The 20904-nt window shown below is 52.5% G+C and overlaps 1 protein-coding gene across 49 annotated transcripts in view; it reads left to right on the top strand.

Annotated features, from left to right (window-relative positions):
• INPP4A (inositol polyphosphate-4-phosphatase type I A) overlaps window positions 1-20904 on the top strand; it is a 164154-nt gene that overhangs the window by 113816 nt on the left and 29434 nt on the right. For 16 of the 49 annotated variants that reach the window (XM_077958518.1, XM_077958523.1, XM_077958534.1 and 13 more), the window contains 9 exons: window positions 618-836; window positions 1917-2055; window positions 5756-5788; window positions 10374-10546; window positions 11457-11580; window positions 12458-12584; window positions 12850-12990; window positions 15343-15440; window positions 19578-19690. In XM_077958518.1, the coding sequence (XP_077814644.1) occupies window positions 618-836; window positions 1917-2055; window positions 5756-5788; window positions 10374-10546; window positions 11457-11580; window positions 12458-12584; window positions 12850-12990; window positions 15343-15440; window positions 19578-19690 (1167 nt within the window). Of the gene's footprint in view, window positions 1-617; window positions 837-1916; window positions 2173-5755; window positions 5789-10373; window positions 10547-11456; window positions 11581-12457; window positions 12585-12849; window positions 12991-15342; window positions 15441-19577; window positions 19691-20904 lie in introns of all 49 variants that reach the window. The other 33 variants (XM_028831540.2, XM_077958507.1, XM_077958513.1 and 30 more) reach the window with 3 other exon arrangements.

The following is a 20904-nucleotide window of genomic DNA, read 5'->3' on the forward strand; positions in this document are numbered from 1 at the left end:
TCACGTGTGTTCACACAGCATAAAGAGTGTGAGGTGGGGATTAGATCCACTGGAAAAGAAAGATGTAGTTGTCAGCAGTAACATTATGAACCACAGAACCCGTGATGCGTGCAGAATTCTCCTAAACCAGACATGTTGTGCCAGGAGGCCAGCTACCCAGACCCAGAACTTGATGTATTAGATGCTGAGGAACGAAAGATAAGACTTCCACAATTGAACCAAAGTAAGACCTGACCCCTGGACACTTGTTCGCTGGAAGGTGGAGGACAGACCAGGAAGTCTGTCAAGGCTGGGGCAGTGGGCTGTCTCTGCAGGCCCCTCCCCTAGCAATCACAGGTCAGAGGCAGGCAGGGATCAGAGAATGTCAGAGATTTCTCACCCTCTTTTCCTCTTGCTTGGTGGGAAATTCTTGTTAAGATTCAGCCCCAGCGGGCCACAGGGCCGTCTTCGTATTCAGACATCTTGAGGGATGTAGCCCTTCAGTTGCTTTGCACTGTGGAGAAAGGCAGAGGGGTGCAGTACTGGGCTTTAAGCCCATTCTCCATTTCTCAGATAAGGCAGGGGCCTCCCCAACCCCTGGCCTGGGCTCAGCAGCCTTGGTTTGTGTGCACCTGCAGACACGGCAGCTGGTCACGGTCTGCGACTGCAAGCTCCTGGCCAACTCCATCCATGGGCTGAACGCCGCGCGGCCTGACTACATTGCCTCCAAGGCTTCTCCCACTTCGACTGAGGAGGAGCAGGTGATGCTTAGAAATGACCAGGACACCCTCATGGCCCGGTGGACAGGGAGAAACAGCCGATCTTCCCTGCAGGTGGACTGGCACGAGGAGGAGTGGGTGAGTCTGCTGCCGTGGCTGTCATCCCACTGCTGGACTTGGGCCGAAAACCGCAAAGCCTGTTGCCAGTCTCTGTCCCTCCGAAGTGCCTCAAGGTTTGACTGCTGGGAACAAGCTCCAGGTTTCCTTCCTGGATGGCTCCTTGGCTCCTGATGCAGGGAGGGAGACTATTTTGGAAACCTGGTGTCCAGATAGGGGTAGAGCTGTGCTGGGGCCTGGGCCAGCCTCAGGCCTGGATGAAGAGGAAGAGAAGTGGGCTGTCCTCCCCTGTTGGAGGTCTCTCCTTCCCCTGCCGCCTGTGCCTTCTGTGGCCCTGGGATGCTTGAGACCAGTCAGGCCTCTCCTACTTCCTCAGTGCTCTGTTTGCTGTTAGATTTTCCAGGGCTATGTGTATGTGGGGATGTGGGAGCTCTGGTGCTGGGGCAAGTAGTTGTGGATTTTGGAGCGGCCGCCCTGACATTGCATCACATTATTGTTCCTCAGAGAATTGGCGCCGGGAGCAGGATCTGTGTTTCTTGAGGGAGTGACATATTGTACAACTTGTTTTTGCCATTGATTGAGACTACCGCTTAGAGGCATTGTTCTGCAAGCCCTGAACTATTAATCAGCAGCAAAGTAGCATCCTATATGCTGTGTGTGTTTCTGCACATCACTCCCAGACCTCCCTCACCTCCTCCCCACCTCCTCTATCCAAATTTCCGTTCCCTTCCATCCAAAGGAGACCTCCATCTTGTCTGTGTGTGACGGTTGTAGGAAGTCTTCAGTGGCAGGAGGAGGAGATGGGACAGTGCCCTGTGGCCCTTCAGGCAGCACTGGAGGGCCACCTGGCCTCCAGAAGAGTTACTAGCAAACCTTTCCCAAACTCTAGAAACAATGGCCACAGGAGATCGATACATCATTGAAAAGCAAATGCAAACTTTAATGGGGAATTAGGAATCATCTTTATATTTCTAAACTTTGAGGTATTTTAACAAGTGTGGAAGCCCAGGGCAGGGGATCGGTGGAGGGCGATTTGGTTTGTGTTCTGTTTGTGTTTCTGTTCGGGAGAGCTGACCCACACGGGCCCCTTTGATTTGGAAGGAGAAAGTGTGGCTGAACGTGGACAAGAGCCTAGAATGCATCATTCAGCGTGTGGACAAGCTGCTGCAGAGGGAGCGGCTGCACGGCGAGGGCTGTGAGGACGTCTTCCCCTGTGCAGGCAGCTGCACCAGCAAGAAAGGTAACCCGGACAGCCACGCCTACTGGATCAGACCAGAAGACCCCTTCTGTGATGTCCCCTCCTCACCATGCCCCTCCACCATGCCCTCCGCTGCATGCCATCCTCATCTGACCACACGTGCGTATGCATCCATGCTTCCCACACGCTGCCTCCACTTCACCTTGTGTTGCTTCCGTTTGTCTGTGTCTCTGATCCATGCACTCCTCCCCCACGCAGACTGCAGGGAGGGCCGCCAGGTGGAGCGGGGGCGTCCCAGTGCACGGAGCAGCGGGCGGTGAGAGCGGAGTCTCCGGTTGCCTTTCCATGTAACTGGAGCCCATGTGTGATTCTGCATCTCTGCCAGTCAGAATCTCAGGGTCCTCTTGGGATACACCATCCTGGCTCTAAGGGTTGGGCTCCTGGGCTTTTCAGGTTTGTAAAGCAGTCTGAGAACCTGAAGGAGGCCAGGATGCAGACGCCTTTCTGATGTGATTGTCTATGGCATTAGGAATTGGTTGAGTGAAAGGGGAAAGGGGAATTGTGCAGGGACACAGCTGGATGAGAGAGATTGGCAGGTCCAGTGGACACGTCTGAAAGCTGGTTGGCATTGGCTGGGCACTCTCTGACGCAGCAGAGGCATGTTGCCTTGGGGCTTGGTAACAGAGAGTGGGCCCCTGTTCCTGGGCTTCTTGTGGTCTGAGTCGAGTGGTTTGGTAGGACATTGGCATGAAGCAGCACGCTTCACAACAGTCTCCTGTCCGCAGAGACACGGCACGCCAGGACACTGTCCTGCAGAGAGCCTTAAAGCTGGGAAACGGTCCCTGCAACTGAGGTGCCTCCCGTCTTTTCCTGTAAGAGCCGGAGAGTTACAAGCTAGGTGGCTGAGATTGCCCACAGACCTAGCTTCTGCCTCCTTTTTGTTCTCCTGCGGGAGTTTTAAGCCATAGTAGGAAAGGCCTAGATGTGCTGGGATTAGGCTTCCTGTGATGAGGGCTTTTATATTCTGAATTGGGGAACTTCCATTCAAGGTGTCAGCGTGCTTCTTGGTCAGAGCCTCTGGGCAAATCCCCCTTCAGGTTGTCAGACGCCCTTTGCCTATTTACTCCGCCTGCAGTCTGTTTCCAGGGCACTGTCTCACTTGAGCCTCTGTCTCGACCGTTGTCCCGTCACCCATCTCTCCATCTCTGGGGGTTTGTAGTTTCACTTCCCCACACCTGTGATTGGTTCATGGAACTATTTTATCTTTATTCATGTTCTCTTTTTTATGTAAATCGTGTTCCTTTTGAAAACTTTCTGAAAGTTCATTGTTTATTTCTTTCCACTTTATTATCTTGTGATTTTAAGTTTTTCTACAGATAATGAAAAGAGTAATTTATTGGCTGTTTTAAATGTGGGAGCTAGTTTATTTCATCAGATGGGATTATATCCCTAACTTAAGTGTCATTTTTTTTCTAGGCACATCCTGTATTGTTTAAATATAGATACATTTTTATTCAGTTTTAAAGTTATTTAAATGAGCATTTATGCTATTTAGGGTTTGGCTTGCGTGTGCCATAAAAATCAGCTGTTATAATAATGGGAATGTGAAGCTTACTTACATTTGAGAGAGTCTAACTCTGCTGATCAGTACTCAAAGAAATGTATGAAACCATATGCCACCAAATTATCTGTGGATGGTCCTTAATTTAAACATTTTTAGCACAGCCAGGAAGCTGTTCAGTCCTCAGTGTAAGCAGGAGGATCAGAAATAAGCAGTCTGTGAGGTATTTATTTCGGTGAGTCTTGTCCACAGTGCCACGGCTTGGCTCTGTCGTGGCTTTTTATATCATTCCAAGTTACTGGAGCCATTGTTTTGGCTTAATGAGCAGGTGTGTTCACACCAACATATTTATTGTATGAAAATAACTCTGTACTGCTCTGAAAGGCATCATCACTTTTCATTCCAGTGCTATGCCCTGTCCTAGGTCCTTGGTTTTTATTTTTCACCAGGGAGCTGCCCTGCCTCAGAGCTGCCCTGCCCTGATCAGAGAGCCCTGTCTGGCAGGTGAGGGTCACCCAGGGCCAAGGCTTTGTGGGGGACCCACTGACAAGTATCTGCCAGCCAAAACCACAGAGGCTCCTCAAACTTCCCTTCTTCTCATCTCTCCAAAAGTCTCCCGTGCCCCTCTACCCCCACCTGCCAAGGTGTGCCACTGTTGCCCCACTAGGATTTAGTGGCTTCCACCGCCTTCCTCCTGTACACTCTGTCACTCTCCTCATACCCAAAGAGACCCTTAGACCAAGTTTTTCTTAGTCTGGGGTCTGTGGGTACCCACAGGTTCTTGTACCCCTGAGATTATGTGCTGGAATCTGCGTGTGTATAGAGAGGAAGTCCAGAGTGGTCATCTGTTCCCAACTGCATGACCCAAGGCAAGTTACAAACCATTATTCCAGGAGTACCAGGGAAGACCCCCTCTTTCTCCCCTTTGATTGAAAGATGAATTTAGCAAATCGGGTTTAATCCCTGATGCCTTCACAGCAACGGTCCCAACCCAGCTGTTGGGGAACAGGCTCCTAGACCTTCCTCCTCATTCATGAACTCAGAATCCTAGAAGATGGGTTATGGGGAGGCAAAAATCTGTATTTTTTCAAGGCCTCGCATAACCTGATGAGCAGATCAATATGTAAGAGCCACAGTTGCGAATCACTGTGGGTTTCTACCTTTGTTAGCAACATGGTCTCAGGGTATCTGGGTTAACGAAGAGGTTGAACTCTTGACCTTACAGATGCCTTTGTATTCTCTTTCCCCTTTGCCAGTTTGAAAAGTCACTTCCAAAGACGATGAGAGAGGAAGGATGCTTTGCCCTTCTTTACAACCTAGGTTGTAAAATCCCCATCAAGCTGTTCTGGCTGGTCTTCGGGATCCGGGATCCGAGGCCACCTCATTTCCGCATCCTGAAGACATTCTTTGAACTGAAATGCTCAGACATAAATTAACATATATGTTTTCTCCCATGATTCCTTTTCAAACTCGTTTTCTCTTAGATGGTGCACCCAGTTAACTGGAAAGTTTAGTTTTTAAGGGAAATATGAAATTGAAATAAGGTTGAATGGAATCAAAATTGGTATTCTTTGAGGACCTGAAGGGACATTCTAATTGGAGACTACCCCTAAATCACAAAACTTAGCATTTGGTTTAAATGTGGAAGATTGGCATCGTTTTTTTTTTTTTTTGGTATACTGGTTTCATTCCTGGATCTTAACACTTTGGATCTCAGCAGTCAATCCTGAGCCCAGGCTTCCCCGGTGAATCAGAGCAGTGGGCCTGACCGGGGAACGCTCCGTGTGCTGGTCAGTCTCTCTCCTTACAAGTTGCTTCCAGATGCCGCAAGCCAACGCAGGGCTCCGCCACTACAATGTGATTTATGTGGGTGCTGTTTCCTGCAGCATTTATCACATTGTAATAAGCTGGATCGCACATCCCGAAGAGCATTGTATGTTGAAGTATTGGCAACATGAATGTTTAAGCCGGGGAATCTCATTGTTTACCACTGAGAGGGCTTGCTGCCGGAGTACTTTGGTGAGCCTTCTTGGGGAAGAGGCAGCCAGGCACCAAGACCTCTTCTCTGTTTGTTAGCCACGTTACTGCAAGCTGCTGACGCAGCTGCTCTGAGTTTGAGTTGCTTGGTTTGAACTGTGTGCTGCTCCTTAATCATCCATGTCGCCCTCCATTTCTGTGCAGATTGCAGCCCCCCTCCTGAAGAGTCCAGCCCAGGTACGTGGTTTCCGTTCAAGGCTCCTGCTGACGCCCTCTTACTTAACACTCAGGTAGTGTTTTGTAGCTAAATTACCAAAGATTGCCTTATGATCCCAGAGTCGGGAAAGTATTCCAGGACCACCTTCGTTGTGAGGCATGAAACACTTTTCGCAGGTTTGGTGAGGGACCAGCTGAGCGGAGGAAATTGTGACCTGAGGCAGACTACCACATGTCTTTGTTTTACTCTTACATTCTAAAGTCTTTTCAGATGAGCGCGTTGGGCTACCTGACGTGGGTGACCTGAGGTAGGGAGGTACACATTTTGGACTTTCTGGGTGCGGTTTTAGAATTCTTACCAGACATCGCTATGGGCCTCAGTTGGAGTTAGTGCCAGAAATGTAATCTCTTTGCTGCATTTGCATGTAGAAACCAATGTTTATGGTTCTAGTTCAGGGGTTGGCAAGCTACAGCACTGAGCTAAATCTTGTCCACAGCCTGCTCTTATAAATAATGTTTTGGGCCGGGCGCGGTGGCTCAAGCCTGTAATCCCAGCACTTTGGGAGGCCGAGACGGGCGGATCACGAGGTCAGGAGATCGAGACCATCCTGGCTAACACAGTGAAACCCCGTCTCTACTAAAAATACAAAAACTTAGCCGGGCGAGGTGGCAGGCGCCTGTAGTCCCAGCTACTCGGGAGGCTGAGGCAGGAGAATGGCGTGAACCCGGGAGGCGGAGCTTGCAGTGAGCTGAGATCCGGCCACCGCACTCCAGCCTGGGTGACAGAGCGAGACTCCGTCTCAAAAAAAAAAAAATAATAATAATAATAATAATGTTTTGTTGGAAACCAACCTTGCCCACTTGTTCATGGATTGTCTACAGCTGCTTTTGTGCAGCAGTGCCAGAGTTCATTGCAGCAGAGAACCCGTGGCCTTCAAAGCCTAAAATATTTACTGTCTAGCTCTTTACAGAAAATGTGTGCTCGGCCGGGCACAGTGGCTCCCGCCTGTAATCCCAGCACTTTGGGAGGCCGAGGCGGGCGGATCACGAGGTCAGGAGATCGAGACCGTCCTGGCTAACAATGTGAGACCTCGTCTCTACTAAAAATACAAAAAAAAAAAAGGAGCCGGGCGTGGTGGCGGGCGCCTATAGTCCCAGCTACTCGGGAGGCTGAGGCAGGAGAATGGCATGAACCCGGGAGGCAGAGCTTGCAGTCAGCCGAGATCGCACCACTGCACTCCAGCCTGGGTGACAGAGCAAGGCTCCATCTCAAAAAAAATAAAAAAATAAAAAAAAGAAAAAGAAAATGTGTGCTGACCCCTGATCTAGTTCATATTGAGTTTCCTGGGTATTGCTTGTGGTTTTGAGCATGAGTCCCCCAAATAATAAATATGATTTGATGTTCTTTTTCTTACATTCCAAAAATCAGCTGCATGGTCAGTCTATCGCTTGCGTATTTCTGACTGGTTATACACGTAAGAGAGCAGGATACTTTGTTGATTTCTAGAATGTAACGAGTCCATGACTGTGGGATTTACCAGGCTAACGGCTATTCCTGTGCATTGCTAGTGAAGCCTGTCCACCCATACAGCCCCGTGAGTCAGCGTAGTGTGGTGGCTCCTGGCAGCAACCCCAGGACGCTCTTAGAAGTTAGCCCGTCGGCGGGTTAATCTGATTGGACACCTCATAGGGACTCTCCTAGTTTGCTTTCAGCCCCTTCATAGTTTCTCTTTCCCCAAAAGTCAGTGTCACCTTGAGCAGGCCTTGGGCCCCACCCCCTTGGACCCTGAAGGTTATTGAGGCCTTGGTAGATGTACGAATAGTTGGCCTTGGTCTCCTCCTCCATGTCCTCCCCTGGGCCCATGCCTCAGCTGACCTCCATGGCAAGCCAGTGCCTTCAGACCGAGCTGTCGCCTGAGCCTCAGTGGTGCTGAAGCCTGGGGCCGTACCCAGCCGTTAGGGCCAGGAGAGGGCTGGTGGCGTGTGCATCTGCTCCCACAGAAGCTCGGGGGTCTTCTCAATTCTGGGCTTCTGAGGGTTGCAGAACTAATGGGAAGTCTCGTGGGTCCCCGGGCAGCCCACGGACAATGCCTGGCCTGTAGAGCCCTCCTGGTTGTGCGTCAGCTGGGACATTCCCAGAAGCACTGATGGCTTTTTCACAGTTGATGCTGATGGACTAAGATGGTCCCTGCAAGGAGTTCTTTTGGCTTTTCCTGGAGAACTGCATTTAATCTGGGCTAAAAATATACACACTTATAAAGGCACACACACTCTCCCTTTCTCCCTCCCCTACTAATGAGGGGAAAATGCAGAAGCAAAGTCCGGATTTGAAAGTGCTCTTCAAAGTTACCTAAGTTAGTATGGCCCATGGATTCACTACCGGTCTGCAAACATTACGGGTTAGGAACTAAATAAGGAGCTTTCTACAAAAACACGGGTCGGCGACGTCACTCAGGACATTGTTTCATTGAGCTGATGTTTTTTCATAACTCGGCTTTCTAGTGAAGGAAGCAGAGTATAAACCCTTCAGCGATCCCGGTGACCCAGGTGCCTTTACGTCACTAGATCCTGGGTAGAAATCATGTTACTGCCCAAGAAACTCATTTTGGTTGAAGTTTTAAAAAATTGTTCCAGACATGTCTGAGCCCTTCTCTGGGCAGATAACCACACTCACCTTCTACCAAGTTCCATATCTCCTCTTTTCCAGGACACACGTCTTAGTGCTTTTTAGCCATTCTTTCTATACTACAATTTTTTTTTCCCATTTTTTTCCTAATATAGCAAAGCAATCGTTCTCATGGGAATTTAGTTGAAAGGGAAATAGGCAAAGTGAAAAAGTTGTAAGACCGGTTGTATAGTTTGATCATTTTCAGATTAAAATAATCATGATTTTCACGATATGCATGATAGGTAGAAGAGCAAAGTAAAACTGGCAACATTTTCTTTAAGAGCATGTACTTCTTAGAGAAGGATAGTCTACTGCCTACCTTTCCCCAGACTGTTTGGCTAGAAAAACCTGTTTGCCATTGGCATTTTTGATAGGCACTTCATGTAATCGGCATACATTCAACAGAATTCTTCAAAGAAACAAAAACATGGTCTCTGAGAACTTCAGTGGAGGAAAGAGACTCGGATATTATCTAGTGCCTCTCATTTTATGAAAAAGGTCCCACGTGGCTGAGGGGTCAAGGGCCTGGCCTGTGGTCACTTCTGCTCAGCAGTGGCCGGGGCCGGGACTCAACATTTTCCACCTCTCAGTTCAGTGTTCTTCGTCACTGGGGTTCCTTTGCTAAGACCTGTCTGCTGTGGACTTTCTAAATTTAAGCCTGCTTTTTCCGTTACAGATACAAACGCTGTCCACAAACAGTTAGTGTGCCTGCATGTGCAATTAGGCCACCTCCAACTTTTGAGCTGCTACAGATACTTAAACATTTCCATTAACCAAACACTGAGTGTAGGGAATTCTTAGGCATGTTTCAATATTTCTTTAGGTTGGTTTCTCAGTGACGTGCTAACCATCCAGCTTGAGAGGACAGGGCCAAGCCGCCCTTCTCTCGGTCTCTGAGATTCTGTTTATCTGAGACAGAGGTTACCCTCTGGCAGCCGCACAGCTCCCACAGCCCGGGGCCTTCCCTGAGTGCCGTGCCGGGACATGGCCTGGTGCATTCTGTGGCTCGAACCCTCACCCTAAGGGGCCTGCACTGCCCGGGCTTCACTCCGCAACTTCTCACCATGTTTGGTGTGGTGGATTCACCAAGTGGTGATGGCCAGATGCCTATTTCTGGTCTTAGTGACCTGTTACAAATAGAACCTTAATGAGGGCCTGTCTTCCCTTTTAAATGTCTTCTAAATAGGAAGGAAAAAAAAGAGTCAAAACCCAAAATATCTTTCACCCTGTTTTTCTCCCTTGAGGCTCTATTTTTAAAAAGTTGTTTTGGTATAGGGTCAAAGTTTCCATATATTCCTAAAAGAAAACTGAGCTAGAAATAGTACTGGGGAAGGAAGGTGGGGGTGGGGAAGGAAGTGAGTGCAAGGTGGGGCCATTCTGAGGGCTGAAAGCTCTGGAGCTGTGAGGAATGGTCCCCCTCCAGGTGTGCAGGGTGAGAATTGAACACAGTTGCATACAAGGCTTGGCAAGGGCAGAGGAGTCTCTGACTTAACTTCATACCCAGGTCAAGAGAAGGGGGAGCACAGAGAACCTTTCTGGGGTCCTTCCTCTTCGCGTGGAGGTGCTACCGTGCGTGGAAGGAGATGAGCCTCTGCGGACAGAGCATTTTCTGGCCTCGTCATGACTTGCAGAAGTTTTTTTGTTGTTCTCCCCCAAAGGCATTGTCTGAAGTATTTCTGTCTAGGGTCCCCAACAGGTTCAGGAGACCAGGCATGTGTTGGAGGTACCGGAGTAGAACTGATGTTTGAGGTTGCTGGAAAGAGCTGGGGCTCGAGGGCTAGGGACTGGGTTGGTTCTAGACAGAGCTAGAAGATAGGGTGGAGATGGGCGAGTGGGAGGACTGCAGTGGTTAGGGGCCAGGTGACTTGTTAAATTGCCAGAACCTAATTCTTCAAATACATCTCTCTCATTGTGATGACCCCCTCGCTTGTGCCGCAGGTGAATGGAGTGAGGCCCTTTACCCGCTGCTGACCACTCTCACCGACTGCGTGGCCATGATGAGTGACAAGGCCAAGAAGGCCATGGTATTCCTGCTCATGCAGGACAGCGCGCCCACCATAGCCACCTACCTGAGCCTGCAGTACCGCCGTGACGTGGTCTTCTGCCAGACGGTAGGCCCCGGGAGCACCCCGAGGGAGGCAGCGGGCACCTCCCAGCTCGGAAAAGACAGGCTTAGGAAGCCCTTGCCTCTCACTTCACTTGTAAAGTGAGCACGCTAACCCTAACCCTAACCCTAACCCTAACTTTGCACCTGCAAAGTCTGCTGATTCTGTACCCAGGAGGTAGTGAGGGCGTGGGTGGCGCAAGCCTCTTTGTTATGTTTGTTTTTTTTTTTTAGCTGCACAGGAGTTGAGTGAGGGCAACAACACAGGTATTTGCGGTCAGTGCAGACATTGCTGATATAACAGTAGGTGCCTTAGGTCTGCAGCTTGTTGCAGGACTCTCTTATTGTTGAGAGAAGTGAAGCCTTGAAATGAACGTAACAAGTTTAATAGTTGCCAGTAACCAAATTAGTAAAGTGAACAGTGCTTTGGGGTTGGGCTGGTTCTCTCCGAGTTCCCTCACCCATCCTGGAGAGTCCTGTTTCATTCCACAGAAAATCTCCCACTGAGGAAACTTTTGAGTGACCATGTTGTCTCTCACTTCTGTTTTTTGCTGGGGCTGAGTTTCCAGCCAGGGTGGCGTGGCTCTATGAGCAGATAGACCCTTTCACTGTGAGTAATTAATTATGGGCTTCCAGAAGGTTCCAGCCTAGGAATAATGCCAGGTACAGGTCAGGTCAGAAGCCGGGCCAAAACCAAACCTACGTTGTGAGTGACAGGAATAGCAAGCCCACTGTTGGGCGTCTTCCCATGGCCAGGGCGTGCCCCACCTGGGCTTCTTGAGGGACAGGAGGTGCTGCTGAAGCCCCTTTGAGTAGTGGCAACAGGGGAAGGGGGCGGTGGGGGGCTGGGCATGATCTGACTGCCATTTGGTGGGCAGGCATGTGACCCTGAACCGCTTCACCCCACGCCCCCACAGCTGACTGCCCTCATCTGCGGCTTCATCATTAAGCTGAGGAACTGCCTGCATGACGACGGCTTCCTGCGCCAGCTCTACACCATCGGGCTGCTGGCCCAGTTCGAGAGCCTGCTGAGCACCTACGGTGAGGCGCCCCGGGCCAGGATTGGGAGCCCTACTTGCGTGTGTGGTTTCCATCTTTTCTGGCTAGGTATTTTTCTCACTGTACCAGTAATGCGTGCTGATTAGAATAAATCCAAAATACATAACAGCAGACCAGATGGCAGTCCTGGCAGTTACACAGGCACACGCCTTGGTTTGTTGTTGTTTCTGGTTGAGGATGGATGTTCATCACTTAACCAGTAACTTCCTGTTGGACTTCGGGTTGTTCCTGAAACACCAGTGCAGCAGTGGCCTCTGTGCACGAGACACTTGTGGGCCTGTTTCTACGGCTCCTGAATGACTAGAAGGAGAGTTACTGGGTCAGAGGGTAGGAATATTTTTAAATTTAATAGATATTTCCAAGTTGCTTTCCAAAAAGGCTCTCTTCTTCCTACCCTTGTTTATTATTTATTTCTTCTGAGAAGGTGATAGAAAGCATTTGTTAATCTTTGGAAACCGAGGACATCGAATAGATATCAAGCCCTGTGTAACGGGAGGGTCTGGCCTCAGCAAAGCTGCTTTAGCATCTCTCATTTCGTGTTTCAAGAGCTGGCTTTGCTTTCTGAGTTTATGTATTTGTTTCCCTCCCTGCTATCCTGCGCTTGCCCAAGAAAGAACAGGAAAGGATGGCGCGTGTTTCCACCGGCTGCATGTTCTGATGTGGCTGTGGGATTTCAGAGGCATTGTTGACTGACAGAGGAGTGGGTTGCAGGGGAAGAGGCTCAGAAACTCCCCCTCCCCCAGAGCCACACCTGCACCACTCCTGTCACAGCCAGGCCCGAGCTCGGCTGCCTTCTGCTGAGACTGGGGAGAGCGGCAGGGCCCTCTGCCTGACAGCCCCGCCCCTCTCTCGTGTCCAGGGGAGGAGCTGGCAATGCTGGAGGACATGAGCCTTGGGATCATGGACTTGAGGAACGTGACCTTCAAAGTCACTCAGGCCACTTCCAGCGCCTCCGCAGACATGCTGCCCGTCATCACAGGAAATCGGTAGAGTGTTGGTTTAAAATTCTCTGAGCCAGAGAGCAGTGTTCGTATTTGTTTATTTCAGGGAATCTACTCTTCCTTCTGAATTTTTTATCCTATTTCATTTTGTTAAATGCTCTGATTACAGCCCCTAGGTTAGTACCACTCCCTTAAAGGTCTGTGGTTGGCCGCTTGGCCATCACTGAGCCAGAGGGCCAGCCTGGGCACTGCCGTCTGCTCGGTGGCCCTCTGGCCTCACACTGCTCTCCCTCTCTCCGCCTTTCTCCAGCGACGGGTTTAACGTGCGGGTCCCTCTGCCGGGTCCACTGTTTGACGCCCTGCCCCGGGAGATCCAGAGCGGCATGCTGCTGCGAGTGCAACCCGTCCTCTTCAATGTGGGCATCAATGAGCAACAGACACTGGCCGAGAGGTGTGTGCCGGCCCTTCGGGGCTGCGGGAGTGCGGCGGCCTTGGAGATGACACAGAAAACATACTTACCACTCTTCAGGCTCCAAGTGCTGGACAGACGTCATTATCTTTCCCTCCTTTGGCCAACATTTTCGTCATGGCCGTGCACCTCACTGTCTTTGGTGCTAGGGACACAGGGTGACCCAAAGGTGGTCTCTGTCCTCAGAGACTCAGCAGGTGGGAGAGAGAGACATGGATGCAACGATGAAGACAGATACAGGGCATTGTGGGATCCCGAGTAGGGCACCCAGCAAGGTCTAAGGGGGTCTGTAGAGGCTTCTTGGAGTTGCAGGGGATGAGGCTTTGAAGTGTGAGTAGGAGTTGGATGATTAGGTGGAGGGGAGACGTGTCAGATTAAGAAGACTGAGGAAAGGTCTGGTGGGGAGAAACAGCACGTAGTTCAGGGGCAACAGGTTCCAGGCAGGGATTGGCAGGTAGGGGTAGACAGGCTCTGTGTGCCAGGCTGACACTCATGCCTGAACCTAAAGGCTTACACCTTGTAAACTGCCCTCCAGGGTCACTTGCCACTCCGTGGAGGGGAGTTGTGTGTGCCTGTGTGTGCACATGTGCCTGTGTGTGCACATGTGTGTGAGGAGATAGGGTAGATGGGGTATATGTACCCTGTACTGGCCTTCCACTACATGAGAATGAGTCCTGTGTTGTCAGTGATCTTCATGTGATGTGTGTAGACTAGTCTAAACAGATATCTTCAAGTACTTGCTGTGAAGGAAATTTGGTTTCCAGAACAGTATGCCATGTTGCTGCTGGGCCTTCTCATGTCCAGCCCCAGTGGTTGATGTCCATTGACGCCCAGGTGTAGGGTCACCCCAACTTAGGAAATACGGTGTTGTTGCTGGGAGACAATGAAGAACTTTCAGTGGGCCAGGACGCAATCCGATTTACATTTCAAGTAGGTTGTTTCACTGGCACGTGCTGGGAGGAGATAAAGGGGACAGGTGTGAGGAGGAAACTGCTGGGAGGAGTCCAGGCCAGAGGTGGGAACCTGGATCAGGGCCGGGGGAGTGTTGGTGTTCTGCAGAGGGGTAGGCTGGGGAACTGTTTAAGTGGTCAGTGGAAGGGTTTAGTCTTTAGTGGGGCTGGGGCTGAGCGGGAGGAGAGTACACCAGACAGACCCACCCACTGAGCTCATAAACTGGCAGGAGAGTCGTGTCCAGAGGCAGGTGGTGAGCTGGGTTTGGGCTGAGGGCACCAGCCCAGGAAGCAAAGCCCCAAAGGTGTGAGCAGAGCTGGAGGCGCCTATGCCAGGGAGAGGCACAGCCTCACTGGAGCCCCAGCAGGGAGGTGGCCCAGGGAAGGGAGAAGGATGGTGCCTGCATCCGGTAGCTGCGGATCCCACGGGCTTGCAGGAGCAGTTTCTGGAGAGGACTGAGCCAGGGCCAGGTGCATTGAGTAGAGGGGAGGGTGGAGGATGCAACGCTGAGGACAGAGAGGACTTGGGAAGAGCAGGTTCTTGGCTTTGTTCCTTTATTGGCCCTGCAGTCACTGGTGAGCTGTGCTTGTTTATAAGCTGAGGGGAGAGCCCTCAGAGGGGAGACCACAGGCCCAGGGTCAGGGATGGCCCCCAAGGGAGCAGGTGCCTAGAGAAAAGGCCATTGTGGGCACCGGGGTGGATGGGCTGGGACGCGTAGGAGGGAGTCGTGCCCTCTGAGGGATGCTCTAGGGCCGCAAAGAAACTGATGCTCAGAAGGCCCCTCAGCAGGGACTTGTGGGACTGCACTGGGGCCCAGGACCTGGACTTCAGAGCCTGCATTTTCTAATGACCACCTTGTGCCTTGTTTGCAGGTGGCATTTTATGGCCTTGTTTCTTAGGCATTTGGCACATGCTCCTTGCAGCACACGGAGTGTAATCGGGGTGAACCTGCATGATGAGGAAAGGGCAAGGGCTTCATGGTCAGTCCTGGAGGAGCTGGCAGTCAGGCATGTGCATTCTGCACACACAGAGTGACTTCAGATTGGAGTACAGGGCTGCAGCCTCACCTCCCAGCGTACCTCACTGCCGTCCCCCCTCCTAAGTGCCTCAGGTGTGCCGCACAGGGCCTGTACCAGATCATGTTCTGATCATCTCTCGGCACGCCTGTAACAGTGATACATGATTCCTGCCAATGCAATGCATTTAAATGATCAGCAACACTGAAGAGATGCCTTTCTGCTCGGAAGAAGGAAAGTGGCTTAGAATTTAGATATGCATAGGAACTGTTTGAGAGAATCAGCATAGTTAGTTTCCATAAAGTTGTGTTCGTGTTGGAAGAAAGTGACATTACCCAACTAATGGCATCCCCTATAATCTCCCAAGGTTTGGTGATACGTCTTTACAAGAAGTCATCAACGTGGAGAGTTTGGTGCGGTTAAATTCCTACTTTGAGCAGTTTAAGGAAGTTTTGCCTGAGGATTGTAAGTATTTCTTCAGTCACGGTAGGTTTCACTTACTCGTCTTTTTATCAGTTTAGATGTCTGAGCTCTGGCTTGCCCTGCCTCTATTAGTTCATGTTCCTTCTCTCCCTAAACACACACATGCAGAGAGAGAGAGAGAGAGAAAGAGAGAGAGAGAGAGAGAGAGAGAGAGAGGCTTCCCTTGGCCGCGGCCCTCATCCATCTCTTTGCTGTTGATTCTCTACTAGCCTGTGAGACATGGCTCCTTCCCACGCTGTCGTAGTCACTGACACTCGATGCGTTTGGTGGCACGCATTGTGTACCTGCTGGTAGGGCTTGGGGGAATCCCAGAGGCAGGACCCACCCTCGGCCAGGTGAGCGGCCCACACACCTCCCTTTGTGGTGCTTAGAGAGGAAGATGCGGGGCCAACATTGCTGGGTGTTTGGGAGCAAGATGGCCCCATCTCGGCGTCTCCTGGAGGCCGTGGAGATGCTGACAGTCATCTCTCTGCGTGTCCTCCAGTGAAGATGCTGCAGCTAGGGCTCTGCGGCCACAGAACTCAGGGAGGAACCGAGGGCTGCACAGCACTGCCTACGAGTAGAATTCCCTCTTGAATTCAACCCAGTGAATATTCCCTGCAGACCTGCTGAGTGTAAAGTGCTAGAGGATCCGATGGCAAATGAGGGGTGGACCCTGCCTTGGAAGGAGAGCTGGTCCCAGAGTGCCGGCCCCTCTCTGCAGGCACTGCCACAGTCACTAGGGGGCGCCACACAGCAGAAGGTGTCATCCCCACTGCCTTACACGAATGTCCTCTGCTGGGGGTTTCCAAAGAGGGAACCCACGTCGGCTGGGCTTTAAATTGGGCAGGCTTCATCTGCAGACTTTTGGACGGTATGGTAGACCTTAGAGTTTAGAGATAGTCAAACGGTACTGCTGGTGAACCTTCACAGGTCACGGGTGCGCCAGGCACTGGGCTGGGCTCTACATACATTTACTCGCCGAATCCATAGCAGCCCATGGGTCGGTAATAGGATCCATGTCCAGATGAAGAAAGGGGCGCCTGGCTCTGAAGCCCGTGTGCTTGGATTGTGGCCGAAGCCGTCCTGCTAGGAGACACTGACACAGAACACTCGGGGCCAGGCCAGGAAGTTGTGGCTGCAGCAGGGAAGCAGTGGGAAAAAAGCTGCCTCTTCACAGATTCATCTAGCAAGAGCGTGTGGCGGGGCCGGAAGAGGGGAGGCAAGCCGCTGATGGCCAGCGTGAGGCTGTGAACTTCAGATGACACTTCAGATGAGATGTTGCTTCGCTCTGACCACAGCCGGGTAGTGACAGTGAGCGTGGAGAGAGGGATGAGGTATTAGGAGGGTCTGGGCTGAGGATGCGCTCCTAAGCGGCCACGTGCAGCTGGCGCTGGGGAGGTGAGGGCTGTGCCTGCCGGGAGAGCTGACAGACCTGGCGCTGGGCAAGGACGCTGGAGTTGGCGGCAGCAGCAGGGGCTGCCCCGCCGATGAGAGAGGCACAGGGCTATAGGGGAGAGCGAGCGCAGCACTGGCCCAGCTGAGCTGATGACATGGGCAAGTGACCTGTGGGGAGTGCAGATGTGGAGCCACAGAGCGGAGCCCTTTCGTGGTTGAGGCCACTGAGTGGCAAGACGAGAAGGGGCTGGAACAGCATCTGGAGGGGCCCCCGCCCCCAGGGGGACAGCAGGGAAGAAGGGACTCAACAGAAGGCCAGAGGGAGCATCACAGGCTAGCAGGAAGAAGATAGGAGCCAGGAGGGTGTGGGGCACTGCTGGACTCCGGATGTGTGGACAAGGAGCTGCCGGTGATCTCTCCCAGACAGTCTCACTGTGGCGAGGGCTGGGCCAGGGATCAAGGGGTGACAAAATGGTGCTGCCTTGGAAGGGCCCACTTTGTCCCGAAGACTGTCAGCGACTTGAGGGATGGGGCTGTGGGCAGGTGGGACACACCCTGGAGCTGCAGGGGCCATGGGAGTGCTCAGAGGCCTGAGGAAGGAGAACACACAGGGCTGGAAGATGCAAGAGGACTGCAGAGTCCCAGGCGAGGCCCTGGAGCGGGCAGGCGGAGGGTGCCCTTGCAGGGAGGGAAGGAGGGAGGAGAGAAGGTAGGGACACGAATGGAGGAAGTTTGCTCAGGCTGGGCGGCCTCAGTCTCCCCAGTAAAACAGGTGTTCTTGTCCAACTCAACATGAGAGAGGTGAGCACAGAACTGGGGCCTTGAGGGGAGTGAAGGTGACTGGCACAGATGCCATTGGAGCCAGAGAGCCTGGAAAAATACAGATGCCCGGGCCCCACCCCAGAGTGTGGTAAGTGGGCAGGGCCTGGGCATTAGGGTTTCAGAAACTCCCCAGGTGGTCCCTGTGTGCCACAGCCAGGGTGGTAAATATAACATGAAGTCGAGGTCCTGCAAGGATTTGGCAGCTGCAGGCCATCAGTGCCGTGGGCGTGGGAGCTGTTAGAAGGCGTCCTCATGCTCTTTAGCAGGGGTTGGAGTTCAGACAGCAGACTTATCACACACTCGCCACAAGCCGGGCCCCCTGCTACCTACTTTATGTGGATTCTCTAGTCTGATCCCCACAGCAGCCCTGGGAAATGGGCACCGGTTTCACACCCACTTGGCAGATGAGGAAACTGAGGCATGGAGAGCGAGTCTCCCCAGGAGCTGGGCCAAGCCCAGGCAGCGTCTTCTGACTGCTGTAGGGGAGAGGATGGGCCCACCCGCAGGGCCAGCCAGGGAGCCACGAAGGTGAGCAGGGAGGGAGCAGGGGCGCGCTGAGGCCGGGAGGAGCGGGAGTGCTGAGCGGCTGCAGGAAGTAGGAAGCGGGAATTTGTTCCTAGCGCCCAGTCCCCAGGGCTCGGGGAGCCGTTACCACAGGCAGTGAAGGCCCAGGGTGAGCGAGGCCTCTGGAAGCCGAGCAGCCAGGCTGGACCACGCAGGCAGGAACGAGCCGACTGGACCGTGACCCAGGAAGCTGGGGCAGATGCGGCCCAGGTACCCCTCCCCGCAGGAGGATGGCTGGTCTCTGAGGCTGAGGAGATGGAGCCCACCAGTTGAATATCCCCAAACTTTGCGTGGTTCCTCAGTGGACAGGTATTCATTAAAGTAGGGGCTGCAGGGGCAGCCAGCGAGAAGCCAGAGTGCATCCTGGGAGGTGAGATGGTCTACGCCGGGGGCATATATCCTGACCCGGCTAAGCTCCCCTCCTCTGGGCTCCCACAGCTTCCATCTCAGCTGATGCCAGCTTTCCATCTCTGTCTCTGGCCTGTCCCCTGACCGGCGTGGTGCGGAGCACTCAGCAGCAACGTGAAGTAATTAGCACAGAACCTGTGTACACCAGGGCAAGGCTGTGTGGTGGAAACCAGGTGTGCAGTTAGATCCCAGATGCTGCCATGTACTTGGTTTGGCTTTGGGCATTCCGGCGCTGTGTCTGTTTTCTTTAGCCATGACCTTGAGGCTCTTCTCTTTGTCTTTAATAATCCCAGTGTTTGAAAATTCCAGAGTACCTTTCGGGAGTGGTTGATGTTTCCCTCAGTTTTGTCTGGGGCTTCTTGGTAAGGTGACCTGATGGATCTTCAGGCCCAAGGGGTCCTGGAAGGACCTGGAGATTGCCAGAGTGGAGGAGGAGCTGTTAGGATGTGGCAGCAGGGGCCTCCCTGGGTCCTGCAGAGGTGTGTTCTCCTGGCAGGGGCCAAGGGACTCCTGGCGGGGGCTATGCTTTCCTGATCCCTCCTCAGGTTTCCAGGCCTGCTCAGTGGCCCAGACCCACTGCCCCAGTTTCTTCCACCCTGGGGAAGGTTTGAAGACCAGGTGGATCCCCCCTCCGACTCCCTGCTAACTCCCTCATCTGGGAGGGGTGCAGGAGGCATGGGTAGTTACAAGGAGTCCTGTAGGTGGTTCGGTGGCCATTCCCAGCCCCTCAGAAGAACTGAAGGGAGGTGAAGGAAATGTCCTTTGAAGGTGGCTGTAAAAGAAATTAAGTGCTCACCACACCAGCAGCCATGTCCTATCCCCAAACACCTCCATCCCTTCTTCAACTGGGACCTCATCGTTTTACGGCAGCTCACTTGGGTGGGCTCCCTCTGCCGGGGGTGTTCCTGGGTGCGGCACCCACTCCCACGGACTCCTTTTCTCTTCCAGGCCTGCCTCGGTCTCGCAGTCAGACGTGCCTGCCAGAGCTGCTGCGGTTCCTGGGTCAGAATGTGCACGCCCGGAAGAATAAGAACGTGGACATTCTCTGGCAAGCCGCTGAGGTACTGGTTATAGAGAAGAAAAGGAGGCTATCGCGGTGCCCGTTACCGAACGTCATGACAGAAACGTTACAAAGCAGAATCTCCGAGGAGAGCAGAGCTCTCCACACGGGGAGAAGAGGGAGTCACTGAGAACGTTCAGTTCACGGGTCCGTTCCTTTGGGGCTGCCTGAATTCTGATAAACCTGACAGCCCATCTCTTGGGCATTTACTAGCCAGGCTGATGACAATTGTCACCCTCAGAAGCCTGGCGATCGATACCAGCTGAAACCACTGTCTTACTGCATCATTTAATAGGGTCAGAAGGAGGCCATGTGACCTTTCAGGTCTCTTTAAACCATCTTTATCGTCCATTGTGCTTCTGAGCTCCTCATTTTCCCAAGCACTTACCCTGCTCGTAGTTTTTTCTAAGTTTGTTTGTGGAATTCCAAGCCACTGCTCTGAGCCTGGGTATCAGAGCAATTTCGTAGCTGGTCATTCATTCACCCTCGATGAGGGGTGAGGTTAATTCTTCTCCACAGCAGCATAACCTGCCCAGCGCTGGGACCCGGGCACACGTGGCCTCCAGTGGCATTGCCGCTCCCTGCCTGGGCCTGAGGAAAGGGAGGGTGAGCCCAGGAGGGAGGTGGCACTGCACTGCCCACCACACCTCAGCCACCACACCTTGTCATAGAGCTCGAGCAGCAGGGGGTCCCGCCCTCCACGGCTTCCCCGAGCAGCTCACTCTGAAGTGTGCCGCTCCGTCTTGTCAGGAAGGTGCTTCTCTCAGCCCCGGGTCTCTTCCACAGCAGCAGACGGTCTCAGCTGCTCACGGTGCGTGGCCGCCGCTTCAGGTTGGTTATTAGTCCTGTGTTCAAACCGGGCTTCATGAAGCCGCACTTTGTGAACGTGCTGTACATTCTGGGTTTGTTAACAGTCGTGGCTGCTGATACCATTCCGTTGAATTCAGCTTTAAAGAGTGAACATTCCCCTCCATCTGCTGAGTGCCTCAACTGGTCAGACTTTATCCTTGTGGGAAGCAGGGGGTGGGTCAGTCTGCAGATCTCCACTCTCTGGGCCAGGCTGCCCTCTAAATCTTTTCCTTCTAACAGAACACATTTTGAAACAAAGTGACGGGAAGTTCGGCAGGTTTCTCAGGCCTCATTTTTCAGGTATCCTCTTGGTTTTGGGGCCTCATCTGGCATTGCTTGCTCAGGACAGGCCCAGCAAGTGAGGTG

Source organism: Macaca mulatta, chromosome 13 (genome assembly GCF_049350105.2).
Source record: "Macaca mulatta isolate MMU2019108-1 chromosome 13, T2T-MMU8v2.0, whole genome shotgun sequence".
Taxonomy (NCBI): Eukaryota; Metazoa; Chordata; class Mammalia; order Primates; family Cercopithecidae; genus Macaca; species Macaca mulatta.